Source organism: Myotis myotis, unplaced genomic scaffold, assembly GCF_014108235.1.
Source record: "Myotis myotis isolate mMyoMyo1 unplaced genomic scaffold, mMyoMyo1.p scaffold_m19_p_4, whole genome shotgun sequence".
In the NCBI taxonomy this organism is placed as follows: Eukaryota; Metazoa; Chordata; class Mammalia; order Chiroptera; family Vespertilionidae; genus Myotis; species Myotis myotis.
The window spans coordinates 121,883,509-121,899,009 of NW_023416346.1; the positions used below are offsets into that span (position 1 = coordinate 121,883,509).

The 15,501-nt window shown below is 42.1% G+C and overlaps 1 protein-coding gene across 8 annotated transcripts in view; it reads left to right on the forward strand.

The window, feature by feature from the left end:
- Window positions 1–15,501, forward strand: part of SH3KBP1 (SH3 domain containing kinase binding protein 1) — a 332,666-nt gene that overhangs the window by 266,965 nt on the left and 50,200 nt on the right. For all 8 annotated transcript variants that reach the window (XM_036304656.1, XM_036304652.1, XM_036304658.1 and 5 more), the window contains 2 exons: window positions 9,906–9,957; window positions 12,929–13,009. In XM_036304656.1, the coding sequence (XP_036160549.1) occupies window positions 9,906–9,957; window positions 12,929–13,009 (133 nt within the window). The remainder of the gene's footprint in view (window positions 1–9,905; window positions 9,958–12,928; window positions 13,010–15,501) is intronic.

A 15,501-nucleotide genomic window follows, 5' to 3' on the forward strand; every position in this document is an offset into this window, starting at 1 on the left:
TTGTTTAAACGAGCCAGTCCATCTTTGCTTGCCTCACTTCAGGTATATTGTTTCTCTGCTGACCATGTAACAAGAAATATTAAAAAGTTAGAAGCACTTTACATTATAAGGGGTCAGCGATTTGGTCTTACTCATCCTGTTCTGCACCTCAGGGCTCTTTGCTCAGGCTTTCACATGACTTATTCTTGGCCGAGGCCCCTCTTCATGCCTCTGAGGGCTCTGTTACTGGACCATGAACTTGACTTGACCCATCACGATTCCCATGGAGCTGAGGTTTGAAAAGGATAGCTACAGTTCTGGAGCATTCGTTACCAAGGATACTAAACAGCATTGATGGTGTAGGTGCAGCTTATATGAATGGATATAATTGTTCAAGAAGCTAGATGGTGTCAATGCCCACCGAGATTATGCCCTGCAGATTGTTAGATTGGTTTGAAGCCTAGGGCCACACCCTTTAGGCTTTTTCTAGCTTACTTTCTTTTATTGTTTAGCTGAAGGATGTTCTATTCCACACCTATTATTCTCTCTTGGAATTAAGTGTGGGGTCCAGAAAATCTAGATTCTGCTTTCTAGTGTTTTCTAGATCCTTGATACTTATTGCTGGTTCATGGACCACACTTGATTAGCATTACCAGTAGCTTTTTAGAAATACTCAGACCACACCCTAGACCTGGTACATCAGAACCTGCATTTTAACAAGATCCTTAGGTGATCTGTTTGCAAATTAGTGTTGGAAGTGCTGGTATAGGAGCAGGTATCTGTTTAAGTGATAACCGCCCTACTTTCTAGTTCCAAGTCATATTTTAGGAGAGGGATAAATTCACAGAACAGGGAAGAGCTCACCATTCTGTAAAGAAATTTTCCATCAAGCAAACTCACTTGAGCCTTTTTTACTGATGACAGTTGATCACAGTGGTGGGTATCAGTTGACAGAATCATCCCTGACAAAAACAGATGCTAACACTTAGTCACAACTAGATAGTAAATGTTTTGAAACAATAAGACACAGAAATGAAGTTTGGCAAACATTTATAGAGTGACTCTATTATAGTGGTTGTGACTCTAGACCAGGGGTGGGCAAACTTTTTGACTCGAGGGCCACAATGGGTTCTTAAACTGGACCGGAGGGCCGGAACAAAAGCATGGATGGAGTGTTTGTGTGAACTAATATAAATTCAAAGTAAACATCATTACATAAAAGGATACGGTCTTTTTTTTTTTTTTTTAGTTTTATTCATTTCAAACAGGCCGGATACGGCCCACAGGCCGTAGTTTGCCCACGGCTGCTCTAGACTGTAGCATCTGATAGATATGGGTTTGAATCCTGGCTCTGTCACTTACTTGTTCAGTTCAAGGTCAACTTACTGAATAGCTCTAAGCCTCAGTTGAGAGAAAAATTGTACCTTCCCTGTTGAACTCTTGAAAAGATTATCTGAGATGATGCATATGAATTCCTTAGCATAGCACCTGGTACTTGGTAAATGTCCCATACATGTGAACTATTCCAAGTCTTTGTAATTATTATTACTACAAATGTGGGAAGGCTCCAGCTAAAACTGTGCATTAATAATAGAAATCTGACTCTGGTTCTTTTTGCTTCAGCTGGTCAAGTCAACACAAAATTATTGTTGCTATCTTAGTGAACTTCTATGGGAATCCCAATGAATCTAAGAACTTTTATAGGCTTTAAAAAGAAATACAGTGCTTTATAAAATATATTTGTAGAGACAAGTGAGCACGAATGACATAATCTTCATGTTATTTCTTATATTTTTCAGGATCTGCTTTATGACAATTATATTTTATGTTCATTTATTCACTCTGTATTTGTTGGGTTCCTTCTCTGGGCTGGCCTCCGTGCTGGCTGATGGGAAGTAAAGAGTATACATGGTTGATGCCCTTGTACACTTAGAATTGAGCAGTAGGTCTTCTATTCAGAGTTGTAGAAACATGTCACATTTTTCTAAAAGGACACTGATGTGGGCCTCTCCTAGGGAGTAGAGGCAAGAGGGTCTTGTAGACTGCATGTCTCACCCTTATCACCTATCTTTTTTTTTTAAGCCTCACCCGAGGATATTTTTCCATTGATATTTGGAAAGAGTGGGAGAGAGGGGGGAGTGATACAGAGAGAGAGAAACATCAATATGAGAGATACACATCAATTGGTTGCCTCCCCCACATGCCCAGGACTGGGGATTGAGCCTGCAACTGAGGTACGTGCCCTTTATCTGAATCAAACCCATGACCCTTCAATCTGCAGGCCAACACTCTATCTACTGAGCCAAACTGACTAGGGCAACTGATCTTTGCAAGCCTGATATAAGGTGGTCACACTCTGAAGCATTTAAATGCCAATACCTTCATGGTGACTCTTCTCTCTTTGGCTAAGGAATGAGCAAGTATGCTGTCCTATTTGACATTTGTCACCTTCCTGGTTCTGATTGAGGTAATATAATTTTGAAGGCTAAGATAAAGTCTGGATCATTCTTTTAACAAATGGGAAAAGCCTCTGGTTGCCTACATGATGGCACCCTGCCTTCTAGTTCCCAGTCATATTTTAGTGGAGCAATAAATTCACTCAGGTGAGAGAGGCTCCATGGTATACTTTTCTAAAAGCCCTGCTTTGTTATATAAGGTATTAAGGGAAGATTTCCACTGAAAGAGTGAAGTTGTCAGTGATGAGTAGACTCATCTTGGCTTGCTTGTTGAGGCATGCATACTTTTTGGAACCCCATGGGAATCTCTCCAACCTGAGACAAGCAGCCAAGAGCTCTTTGATATATCTTTTAATCTTGTCCCTAAGAAGCAGAACACTCAATTTTAGAGAAACAATAGCCATATCTGTCAGACAAAGCAACACCTACAGCTGAGAAGTGATTGTATAATGTGACATTTAGCTTTTAGAAAATTCGAAGTATCGCATCCTTTTTCATCCTTTCTGGCCTATAAAACCAGCCAACCAGCTTGGCATTGGTTGTTATACCAGCCTTTATTGCTGCACCCAGAGTATTGGTGAGTTCGTGATGACGACGTGACTGGAGATGAGGCTGTTGTTTGCTGAGTCAACTATGTAAAGATGGTTAGAATCATTAACACAAAGGCACTATGTGAACGACAGAATCTGAAACACCATTCTGCCACTAGTTTTAGCAAATGTGATCTTGTCTTGCCAGTGGCTGGTGTTGTAGTCATTCACCCAGAAAAGACGATGATCTGTGATGATTAGGGTAGACAGCAGCAAACAGCATTTATTCAACAGCAGACCTCTTGAATCAGTAGGCATCACTGAAGCATCCCCACAAGGCTAGTATACTTTCTGCTGGAGTGGTTACCACAGGCCTTTTGGAATTCTTGACAGTCTTCCTTTCAGAGAGTGACACTATGGGGCTTTTCCTCAAGATATTCCCGGAGAGCAGCCGCTGATCTGTTGGTACATATTTTAGAGTGATTATGTAGGCTATTTACCAGAGAACCTAAATTCAATGGCTGTCTATTTATTTTGAGCTTTGACAGTAAAATTGAATATCAGAATGGAAAGATTCAATGTTCTGAGAACTCTAATGAAGCAGTGCTCTGTCATTATTACTAAAGGAAAACGGGGACCGTGGGCTCTCAAGAACAGCAGAAACAACTTCGCACTGTCATTGAATTAGAAGAGGTTCTCTGAAAGAAAAATGTTTCTGAAAGATAGTGTTTTAAGAAAGTCTCAGGCCTCAGTCCTTTTAAGAGAAACTGTGAAAATCACCAGAGGATATTATAGTTCTAACATGGACGGCTCTTCTGAGTTTGTGCCATGTCAGGAACTGGGTGTTGCTCAGGTTCCCATAGTTTCCTTAGTTAATGTTCAACAGGGCAGGAGGGTCTGCCTCTTAGCCCTAGGGACACAGAAACCCACATTCAAAGATTTTTAAACATGTCTGTGACTGATGCATGCTCACATTTGCCAACTCACAGAGACTTACTCAGGAGCAGACTGCCAGCTTACAAATTGCAACAAGAACAGAACATTAGCCCGTCTGGAACACGTGGGTCTGTGTGCCTTGGGCATTTGTTCCCTATGGGCCTGATTCCTTAGAAACCAGATTCTATAGAAAACCATCATTTATTTGGTGCTTTCTTGGAGAGCAATGACTGAAAGAAAGAGGAGCTAGTTGTACTCATGTAGGCCCTCACAGGTATAGCTTGAGGCCCCCTCAAGCACCAGAGGGAAAGGCTTGCCAAGGGAACTCTATGTTGAATTCAGCTAAACCCACATGGGGCTTGCAAGAGCACCGCACCATTGGCCTCAGAAACCCTCCATTTTTCTGTTTTCATGCCTGACCAGACCCTTCCTATTCAATATCAATTTTCAGACACATCGTGGTACAATCAAGTAGGTGTACCATGTTCACAATTACAATTGAGTGCCAACCTTAAGATCCTTCTACTCAACTGCAACTCTTAAGATTGTTCTAGATCACTCAGCAGGAGTTTTGCAGGTTCCAACTTTTACAGGAAAGGAAGTCCCTTCCTTGATTTGCATAAGGGCTAATCCACCATAGGTGAATTTTTCTGGCTTAACGCTGACTGCACTCTCTTTTCCCAGTTCTTAGGCTCCTTTCCTTAGCCCCTATCATCTGACAACTCAGTTTATAGAACTGTTCTCAGTCAAAATTTTCTTTGCTCCTAGTCATGTTTTTCAGCCTTTTGAGAACCACTGTTCTTTCCAATTTTCAAAGATGTCCAATAAATTATTTCCCTGTATTTAGTCTTCCAAAAAGAAACAAATATGTGCTCCTAATAACCAGCAGTATGGAAAAATTAACCTATAATATTATTTATCTGTACATTTAGTTTCCTGGGTACTTTCACCTGCAGAGGTGGGGATTGTCAAGGCATTAATGTCACCTAAGCATGGCCTAATGACAGAACCCTAACTAAGCTTCCCTGAAGTGGCCTGGATGGTGCTCCTTCTGTCTTCTCCATTTGTACTTGCATCCTATTCTCTCCCAGTTGAGCCCCTCATTCACTATACTCTCTCATCACTCCATCTGAACTATATTCTCCTTGAAAGCAGAGCCCATGCCCTGAGCTTCTCCTTCATGTATCTTAGTCCATTTGGGCTGCTATAACAGAATACCATAGACTCAATGGCTTATAAACAACATAAATTTATTTCTCACAGTCTGAAAGCTGGGAAGTCCAAGATTAAGGTGCTAGCAGATTTGGCATCTGGTGCAGGCCCACTTCCTGGTTCATAGACAGGTATCCTCTCACTGTATCCTTACATGGTAGAAGAGTTAAGGGAGTTCTCTGGGGTCTCTTTTATAAGGACACCAGTCCCATTTATGAGGTCTCCACCAGAATGAACTACTCTACACATGAGCACATTGAGGATTAAGTTTCAACATATGAATTTTGGATTCATTCAGTAGACAAGCGTTCAGTCCATAGCAGCATGCATGGTACATGGTTGCAATCAGGAATCCTTTGTTCTTTGGTCATTTCAGGACAAGGTATAACTTCCCTTCCTCTGTCTCTCTTCTACTCCTTGCTACTCTCTCCTATACTAGTAAGAAAGAAGAGGAAGTGGGAAGCAGAGATCCTTGTCAGATTTCTCTTCCCAGACAAAGGGGGGTCCAGGTCCTTCCATCCAGACATGAGGTCTGGGCATGGAGTTAAGGCATCATTTTCAGGGTGGGGTGGACGGAGCAAATGAGTGAGCCAAGGGTTGAACTGAGAGAGTATCTTAGGGAGAAGCTGAATACCAAAGCCTGGGTGACTACCCTATAGGCCAGCAATCTGGATGGGCCTAGCTAAGCGGGTGACAATAGATATAGGCCACCAGGCTAGAGGCTAAGGAGAGGAAACTCGAGAGAGACCCCACCAAGAGCAGGTTCTGTAGTAGCTCCCAAGGATCTCCCGTGCTGGGGACTCTGTAGGGTGCAGAGGGTCAGTTATAGACAATGTAATCCCGAGTATTGCCCCAGCTGCACACCTCAAATGTATTATCAATCCACCAGGAACAGGGGAGAAAAGGGCAGAGGAGAAACTTCCATGAGGGGTACCCTGGTCAGGAACTATCCATTTGTATCACCCTCTTCGGCCTCAAACACAGACACCTCCAGAGAACTTAGCCAAATGCCTGGAGACGGACTTCCCAAGGCCCCACATCAAGCTAAAATTTACTTGCAGAACCTTACCACATTCCTCTAACAAAAGTCCCCCAAAATATTTGGGGCCAGAGTGTTGAAGGCAGACTGGCTCAAGAGACCAAGTGGTGAATGAAAATTCCTGCCAGGGAGGATGGTTGAGCCAGATGATGAGCTCTTTCATTTGGGACTGGCCAGACTTGCCAAACAAGGGGCAGAGTCATTTCTGAAATCCCTCAGCAGGAAGCAAAACTTGCCTTTCTGCTGTCTTCACTCCAGAACATTTATATCTATTTCCTTCCTGGTAATGTAAGAAATTGAATCTAGTTTTTATATGTGCTGAAGGATGTTGTTTGTTGCTTCTCTGTCCAAGCCAACAGCTCTAAACACAGGCCTACGTGCACTGTATTATGTGAAGACCTCAGGAGGTATTATGCGATCCCCTAAATCAGAAGATGTTGGCTCATTGATTTTGTTCTGAATATTTTTATGTTGGCACTTTTTTTAATGAATTGCTACAGTCTGGACATTGAGGGAAGTGAGCTCTGGGCCACTTTGGCTACCACCTAGCTGTTGATATGCCCCTCTAGGTCTCAGCATAACACTAAGGTCCTCTGTTTTCAGCATCTACCTGCAAATTGAGCAGGCTGAAGCCACCTGAGTTTGGAGTCAGAGTCCTTTACTTTCACCATGGGCGGCAGGGGGGCGTAAAGAGAATAAATAGAATAAAAATCCATGACTTAAAATACTCACCTGAGTTGAAGATGTTTTTGTCTTCACACTTACAGGTTAACACTGGTAAACCTCACAGAGTAAATGACCTACTGCTTAACCTGGAGGGCCCTGTAGTCCCATCTTCTTTGTCCAGTCACAATTGGACATTTTGGGGGAAATTAACTAAGTGATAAGCTTACGTCTTTTCATATGAGAATTGTGAACTCCTATGATGAATTTTTGACTGTCACATTTGGCTACATATTTACCCAGACTGCCTTTCAGTTATCACTGCCCTATCTTCCCATTACATTACATTATAATAATAAAAAATCAATGTAGGCTCATGTACAATTCTTCATCAATTATTTGGGGGTTGGTCTAGAGCTACATGGAACCCTGGCCCTGATTTTTGTTTAAAATGACCTTGAAAGACATCTTATTTGAAAATGTGTCATCATTTCTCACAGAAGGAGGCAGAAAGGCTAAGTTTGATGGAATTGGAGTGAAGTCAGTCAAGGAAAACAAAAAGGACAACCTGTAAACCTACTCTGCTAATAAGCAAATCAGGCATCTGGCCAGCGTTGATCAAGTGTAGTGGATGCAAGACAGACAGCTCACAAACTGCTCCTTCCTTTCAAAACTGCTCCACCTGCCTCTGCAGCTGCCAGGGCTCCAAACAAAACCCCACACCTCTGCCTCCTTCCTTTGCCACATTCAAGCATGCACTTGCCACAAGCACACTTTTCACACGCTGTCTGTTAGCCCAACAATTCCCTTGGTGCCCCTCTGCTCTGCCCTGTCACATTTCATGTCTGCTACATACCAAAGGTGACACAACACTCACGGTTTTTGTTCTTTGTAAGTCATCTTGGGAAAGTATGATGACTTGCAGTTGTCTTTTTTTTATTTGGGGCCCTGTGGTTTGAGGCAGGGTTGCTGGGGGAATGGCCTCAGCAAGAAGAGGCTCATGTGAAGTTGGTTATAAAAGTTTTTAAACCAACAGAAGGTGAGGAAGACTTCTGCGGGGTAGGCTTTGTTGGGGCTTGGCTGGGAAGAATTAGGCCACAGGGTGTTGGCAGTTTCGTGAATAAGAAATTACTCAGATCTTGAGGTAAAGGAAGGGTAATTGGCAGAGCTTCAATGATAACTTTATTAGGTAAACACACAGCTGTCCCCAGTCTAATTTATACAAAGACAGAAAAGGGAAGGAGTTGGGGTAGAGATCTAGAAGGAGCTGGCAAAAGGGGAAAAAGTAGTGTAAGATCTGTGAACTGGAACATCCATGGGGGGAACCTATGTGCAAGAAGAGGTGGCCTTTGAGTAGCTTTCTTTTTCTGAAATAATAAAATCTGTATGCATATAGACAAGACAGAAAAATATTAAGGAAACACGCATGTATGCACTCATAATTCTAGAGATCACTACTATAAATTTCTTGTTTTCCATTCTTTTTCTGTGTGTATTATAACCTACTTAAGCTCATACTGTAGCTGCAATTTGATACCCATTTTGGTTGTGTGGCTTTTTTTTTCATCTTTAATAAGCTACAGCTCCTTGTGCTTTTGTAGACTGTGTGTGGTTTACAGCCACGTGATAGTTTGTCTTGTGAATGCTCTCTGGCAGGATGGACCCTTCATAATGATTAAGAAAGAGCACTCTGTGGGTCAGGCAGTTCTAGGCTAGACTTCTAGTCCCTTACTCCATTTAATAGCCTGGTAACTTGGGGAAATGCCTTCATCTCTCTAGGCCTCAATTATTTCATCTGCAAAATGGGCATAATAATATCACTGCTTATGGAGTTGTTATGAGGATTAAACAAGGCAGTGCTTACTGACTCCCTCTGCTTTGAAATTGTCTTCTCTTTAAAAGGGAGGTAATATTATTGCCATTTTACAAAAGAGGATGATTAGCTAAGTGAGGTCACTTGCCCAGTGTCCATGCTAATTAACTGAAAGAGCCAGGATTTTTATTTCTAATCCTCACCCGAAGATATTTTTTCCAGAGAGTGGGAGGGAGAGAGGAGGGGGAGAGAGAGAGAGAAACATCGATGTGAGAAACACATCAGCTGGTTGCCTCCCGGGCACCCTGACCAGGACTGGGGTTCAACCTGCAACCGAGGTACATGCCCTTGACTGAGAATGGAACCAGAGACCCTTGGGTCCTCAGGCTGATGCTCTAACCACTGAGCAAAACCAGCCAGGGCAAAGAGCCTTGATTTTTAATGACAGATTCTGAAGCCCCACCACTTGCCCACCATCTAAACTGCTTACTCACGGGTAACTTGGCTAAATCACCCAGCTAATAAAGAGCCGAGGATGGGCAGATTCATTTGCTGATCTCTACCTGACCATCTCTCTCCTACAGTCAATCCTGGTGAGCAAGGAGATACTCTAGAACCGGTTCAGGAATGGATGCCATTGATTGCATTGCTACCTCTGTCACCTATAGAGTAACAAGATTTGAGAGTAAAACAAGTGACTGATAAGCAAGGAAATACCATTCCAGTTTCCAGCGTTCAGCTGGTCTGAGGGGGTCCATGCTGGCAGCCTTGGGAGGGAAAGGGGCAGCAGGTTTAGAACCCCACCCAGTTGCACCAGCCCCTGAGCCTGAATTTTGTTGAAGGTCCCACATCCAGAGAAGATCTGATTTAAAGCCACCCCAGTGACTCTTTTTGAATCAGTTGGTTATTCAGCAGATTGAATCTTAATTGCAAATGCGTTTGCAGCGTAGGAGAACCATTGTGCTTGCTGGTTTCAGGCCATTTTTTGCTGAGCTGAACTTTTCCAGAAGGCTATTACAAATTTAAAAAGGGCGAAATGGTATTTCATTTGTCCATCTGAGTTTTGTTTTGCAGACTGAATGTATTTTAGTGTTTGTTTAAAGGTGCCAAAATCTAACATCCCTAGAGAGAGAATTACTCAATTTTTTTGGGGGGGAGGGGGGGGGAACTTCTCTGGACTGTCCACACTACATCTAGAAAATACTGTCTGTGGTCCTTATGTGAGAGGCCTGGCTTGCCAACAATCTCATGTGGTATCATTTTGATTACTTTTTCAGAGACCCAAGAAGCCACCTCCTCCATCCGCTCCTGTCATCAAACAAGGGGCAGGTAAGGTACCTTTCTGTTCCATCAACACGATGTGCATCATTCTCTGCGTGTATTTACAGTGTCCTTGGTAGAACTCAAGATTCTTAGATTCAAATGCCACAGAATGCCAATTTGGGAAGTAATGTTTTGGTCTCAACAGGCAAGTTTTAAATAACTACTGTTTTTCCAAAAAAATAAAAATAAATAAATAAACATATCATTAAAATGTATCCCTGATACAGCAAGGAAAAAAAAAAAAAAAGTCTAACCTCCCCAAGCGAATGACCAGAAAGACTTGGCTTTGGAATAAACCAGTTTTTGTCTGCTTTGTTTTTATTGGTTTAATAAACTGCTTTTGAGGCGAGCAGAACCGAATTGTCCTCCATCACCTATGCTTGCCAGATCGAGGATCAGCTTGGAGGGGATCGCTTTCCACAGGTCACAGTGTCAACGAACATGTATAGTGGCACTGAATTTTCAGTGTCTGTCCTATGTAGTTAACCAAAATTTTCACTTACTTCACTTACCCCCCCAACAAAAATTTTTTTTCTAGCAATAAATACTTTTCCTCATGATTTTTTTTAATCTTGAAGAGTCTAATTCACTTTTTCTGTGCAGTTCAGATATTAAGGTTGAATAATATGGGAAGACTTGATGTCAGACATTGGGTAACTTGTTGTAATGATGGAGTCTCATACATAAAGATGATAATTCATATTTCCCAATAGAACTCTTTATAATTGTTAAAAAAAACTAATTATGGAGAGAAATTCCTCCATGAATAAGTAGATAAGTGGCATTTTAAAAATTAGCAACTAAAATAGAAGAAGAGTAGGGGTATTTTTAGTTCTACACACTCACTAATTATGGTATTTCTGTAGCATTTAAAGTATGAATAAATTTCTAGATTGGTTATTCACAGACTTTTTAGGAGGGATTTTTTTAAAAGTTCTTTTGTCTCACCAGCTTGGGTGGAAAAATCACCTTGACCCCAAATTCCATTTTCATTCCCTTCAGTATAGTTGAGCATTATAGAGATTAAGCCCTGAAACAGGATGTTAATTACATCCCTGCTCTGCCCCCATCCTCCTCTGCATTGAGCAGTTTAGTTTTGCCACCTAGTGGTTCTGGCTGGATAAATATTTTATTGTGCTGAAATTAGAGCAGGTTATTGATTTTCTTGTCTCTGGAGACCCTTTTCCATAGAGACCTTGGTGACAGATGAGAGGCCAAGTTGATGAGTTGAGTGGTCCAAGGCTCAGGTAGCCTAGAATGTAGCTGAGATTGGATTCTTCATGGTGGTAGGATTGTCAGTTCCTCCTGTGTCTCTAGGAATGATGCTGGACTTCTTCATTATCATTAGGAGACTAGATTGTAGCATGGTAGACAAATTCTTATCCTTTTGAAACAGTTTTAACAAGGTTATGCTGGCTCTCTGAGGGCAAAGCAAGATGACATTTAATCTTCCTAGATTATTGTTGCTCATTTATCCTGCTGAATGATCTTGGGAAGTACTTTGTAATGGGGAGGTAGATATTCATACTTTCCCCATCATCAACTTTCCTTGTGTTTGATTATTTGACACAAAAAAATATATATGGAATGGACAGAAATCAGATACAGTGTTTAATTTGTAGAGAGTCATTAAGGAGATTTAGGTGAAGTCTGTGTTCAGTGAATTTTTAAAAATTCTTTTGGTTTCTTATGTTATATATAATTGAGATTTTTAGTACCAAGCACCCATCCATAAGGCTGGTCATGTAAGGAATTGTCAAGCACTCAACCAAGTCCGTAAGTCAGAGGAGTACTTGTGAGTAATTGGTTTCATGTGTTAGCTATTTTTCAAGTGTTCTTACTTGCCTGAAGTTACTGACACTGATGAAAATGCCAGCGGGGGGAGCCGCTGCAGTCAACATGGGTAAAGATGAAATGCTAATTGGTGCATTTGGGGAAAAGTAATACTTGAGGGATTCAGGCACAAAATGAAAGGACTTAGGGAGAACTACCACATCTTCTCTGAACATCTCTCCACTTAAAAATATTTTCTAGTTACTACTGCTGTATAGCAAACCACCCCAAATTTGGCAGCATAAAGCAACAATCTTATGCCCAGGATTTTGGGGGGTCAGGAATTTGAACAGCGCATGGCCAGGGTGTCTTGTCTCTCTTCTCCATGATGTCTGGGACATCAGCTGAGAATTCTGGACCAGCTGAGGCTGGCTGATCCACTTTGAAGATGACCACTTCACTCTCATGTCTGGCTACCCTTGGCACGGGTAGCTGGAAGGCTGGGCTCAGCTAAGGCTGTAGGCCAGAGTGACTACACCTGGCCTACACGTGGCCTCTGCAGCATGATGGCCCTAGGGCAATTCATTTCTTACATGGAGGTTCAATATTCTAAGTAAAGCATAAGCTACATGGCCTTTTAGGACATAACCTTGGAAATTATATGGTATTGCGTCGGCCACTGGTTGAAGCAGTCACAAGCTCACCCATATTCCAAACAGGGGACATAAACATTACCCCTTAATGGGGGAGGGGTAGCGAACCCTTTGAGGCAATATTTTAAAACTGCTACAAAGTGGAACCCAGATCCCTGTGAAATTCTTTTTTATGTATAGAGCACAATATCCCCTTATTTGCATATTTTGACGATTGACTTCCTTATTTATTTATACACATTCCCCACCTGCAACCAAGAATTTCCTGTGACTATTTTGATGCCTAGGGAAGTCAGACCTAAATATCATAAAATATTAGTGGTGTTCTTATAAATTAAGTATGTATAGGCAGGCAAACTTAATGACATAGGACAGAAATGGCTTCTGCTCTGTTTCTTAGCGACTTGTTTTTGCCAAGTAACACCAGCACTCAGCTTAGGGAAAAAAAATCTATTAACTTTGCTGTTCCTAATAAATATTAAAAATGCTGGTGTGTCTAATAAATGAGTAGAGAAAATATTTTCTGATCACTGTTATCCTTTCCCCCCTAGGTACCACTGAGAGAAAACATGAAATTAAAAAGATACCTCCTGAAAGACCAGAAACGCTTCCAAACAGAACAGAAGAAAAAGGTATGAAATCAAGTCTTTATTGGCACTTCTAGGACAGCAAGAGACGAAGCTGTCTGTCACAGGGCTAGTCCAGATTATCTACAGAATTTGTTTTCTTTGAAATATGATTTTGATTTCTTTTAAATATCCCGTATCTGAGGAAATAGGAGAGGGGGTTATATGGTATTTGGGGGGGGGGCAGAAGTTCTCATCAATGAAAAACAACAGGTCCAGTCACTGAACACACTGGGGCTCTTCCATCCCAATCTTCCTGCCATCACCATCCTGCCCTCACCAGCAGCACTCTCATCCTTGGTCACTCCTGGGCCTTTGATCCTGGCTACAGACACATGTCTTTGGTCAAGAGTGCTAAGAGAGGGGAAGCATGGGAAAATTGGAAGAAGCAGCTCAGTGTCTACAGTCCCCTGAAGGTGGTTAGAAATGTCATTTGCAGGGAAGGAGCTTAACCCATCTCACACAGTCAATTTTACAAATGTGTTTGAGTTTTACCATTCTGAGTCTCTCCCAAGGAAATCTACATGCTGTGGAAGGACTCATTTTATTGGATGTCTAAGATTTGATTGATCACACATTTTATGGGAGAAAATGCTATGTTATTATTATGAACAGGAAGCAGAGCACATTCCATTTTAAAAAGCAGTTATTTGTAAGTCACAAGAGAAATGCTGAATTAATGAATTCAATTATTTGGAGGTGCTCCTGGGTGGCCTCGTGAATTTTTATTGTAAAATTTAATATTTTATGTCAGCTTGCCAAAAGTTTTACTGACATTGTGAGCTCTTAAGTTACACCTCTTTCATAGTGAAGAGTTAAAACTTGAGTTGTGGAACCTTATTATAAAGGCCAGGTATGTATCACAGATCAATGAAAAAAATAGCATTGACCATGTGCCATATAAATAGCTCTTTGATAAAAGTGTGTGTTTTGACATAACCAAACACTGCCCCCTGTTCTCCTAGAGAACACATGGCTAGTTTCTGACTAATAGTCAGGCTCCTTGACAAGGACACTTCCTGCTCTGTTCCATGCTAAAAGACTCAGCTTGCATGTGAATAACTGCCCTACTTACCTGGCCAAGTGGCCACACACTTCTGGTTCCTTTCCTTCCTAGGAGCCATTGTTCTGTGCCACAATGGGTCAAGAAGGCAGAAGCCCTGATCAAAAGCAACAAGGGTTGGAGCATCATCCCATACACCAAAAAGTTTGTGGGTTCAATTCCCAGTCAGGGCACAGACCTAGGTTGTGGGTTTGATCCCCAGTCAGGGCACATATGGGAGGCAACCAATTGATATTTCTCTCTCACATCAATGTCTGTCTCTCTCTCTCTCTCTCTCTCTCTCTCTCTCTCTCTCTCTCTCTCTCTCTTCCTTTCTCTCTAAAATCAATAAACAAATACTCAGGTGAGAGATATAAAGATATATCAAGATATCTTTCCTCTTTTACTTCCTTTCTCTCCTCCCTTCTTTAAAAAAATAAGTAACATCCCTGGTCAGTGTGGCTTAGTTGGTTGGGCATCATCTTGTGCACTGAAAGGTTGCTGGTTCAATTCCTAGTCAGGGCACATGCCCGGGTTGTGGGCTCGATCCCGGGTAGGGGGCACGCAGGAGGCAGCTGATGGATGTTTCACTCTCACATCGATGTTTCTCCCTGTCCCTTCCTCTCTCTCTAAAAAATCAATTAAAATATATTTTTTAAAAGCAACAGAGAAGCCAGGGAGCCAGCCCCACCCTAAGACTTGGCCTTCCATCTCTTCCAGCAGGAGGAATCTCCCTTCCTTTGTGTTTCATCCGAGTCTCTTCTCCTTTGCTCCCCATGTACCAGCTAGTGAGTTCCTAGCATTCCTGGATGGGGCATATTCCCCCACTGAATTATGGTGGGGATGAGCACTGTGATAGCTACACAAATGCTGACGGGCTTTTAAAAGTTTGGCCAATTGGCCTGGGCACCCAAACAATATGAGTTTGTGTTTGCAAGTACAACGTGTTCAGAGTTCCAGCTACAAGTGAATATACGGACCCCACCTATCCTCCAGTGGGCAACTCTCAGAAGTTCTGTCTTTGTAAAGAAGAATGTGGATACCTGCTTTTTATGCCATGAACAGGGCAAGGCTACTTGGGGACAGAAAAAATGCAGCTGTCACTGAGCACTGCCCAGTTGGGCCACCAGACCTGGCTTTAACTTCATTTTAATAGCTGACTCCAAAAACCCTTGGGAACAAAATACCTGTGAAGCCCCAATTTACCTTCCAAGTTCAAACTGCACAAAAACAATCCCAAACTAGTCCTTGTTCCCTGAAACGGTCCCCTCATTATAAGCTTATGGCCCGTTACACAGACCGACCTGAGAGGTGTCAGGCCTCTTCCCTCCCCACATCCAGCAGGTTCTGCAGGTCATTTACCAAGCCTGTCAGCCATTTACTAAGCACCTGCTATGTGCCCAGTGCCCTGCAAGATTCTAGAGAGATGACTAGATGTGGACTCTGCCCGTGGGGC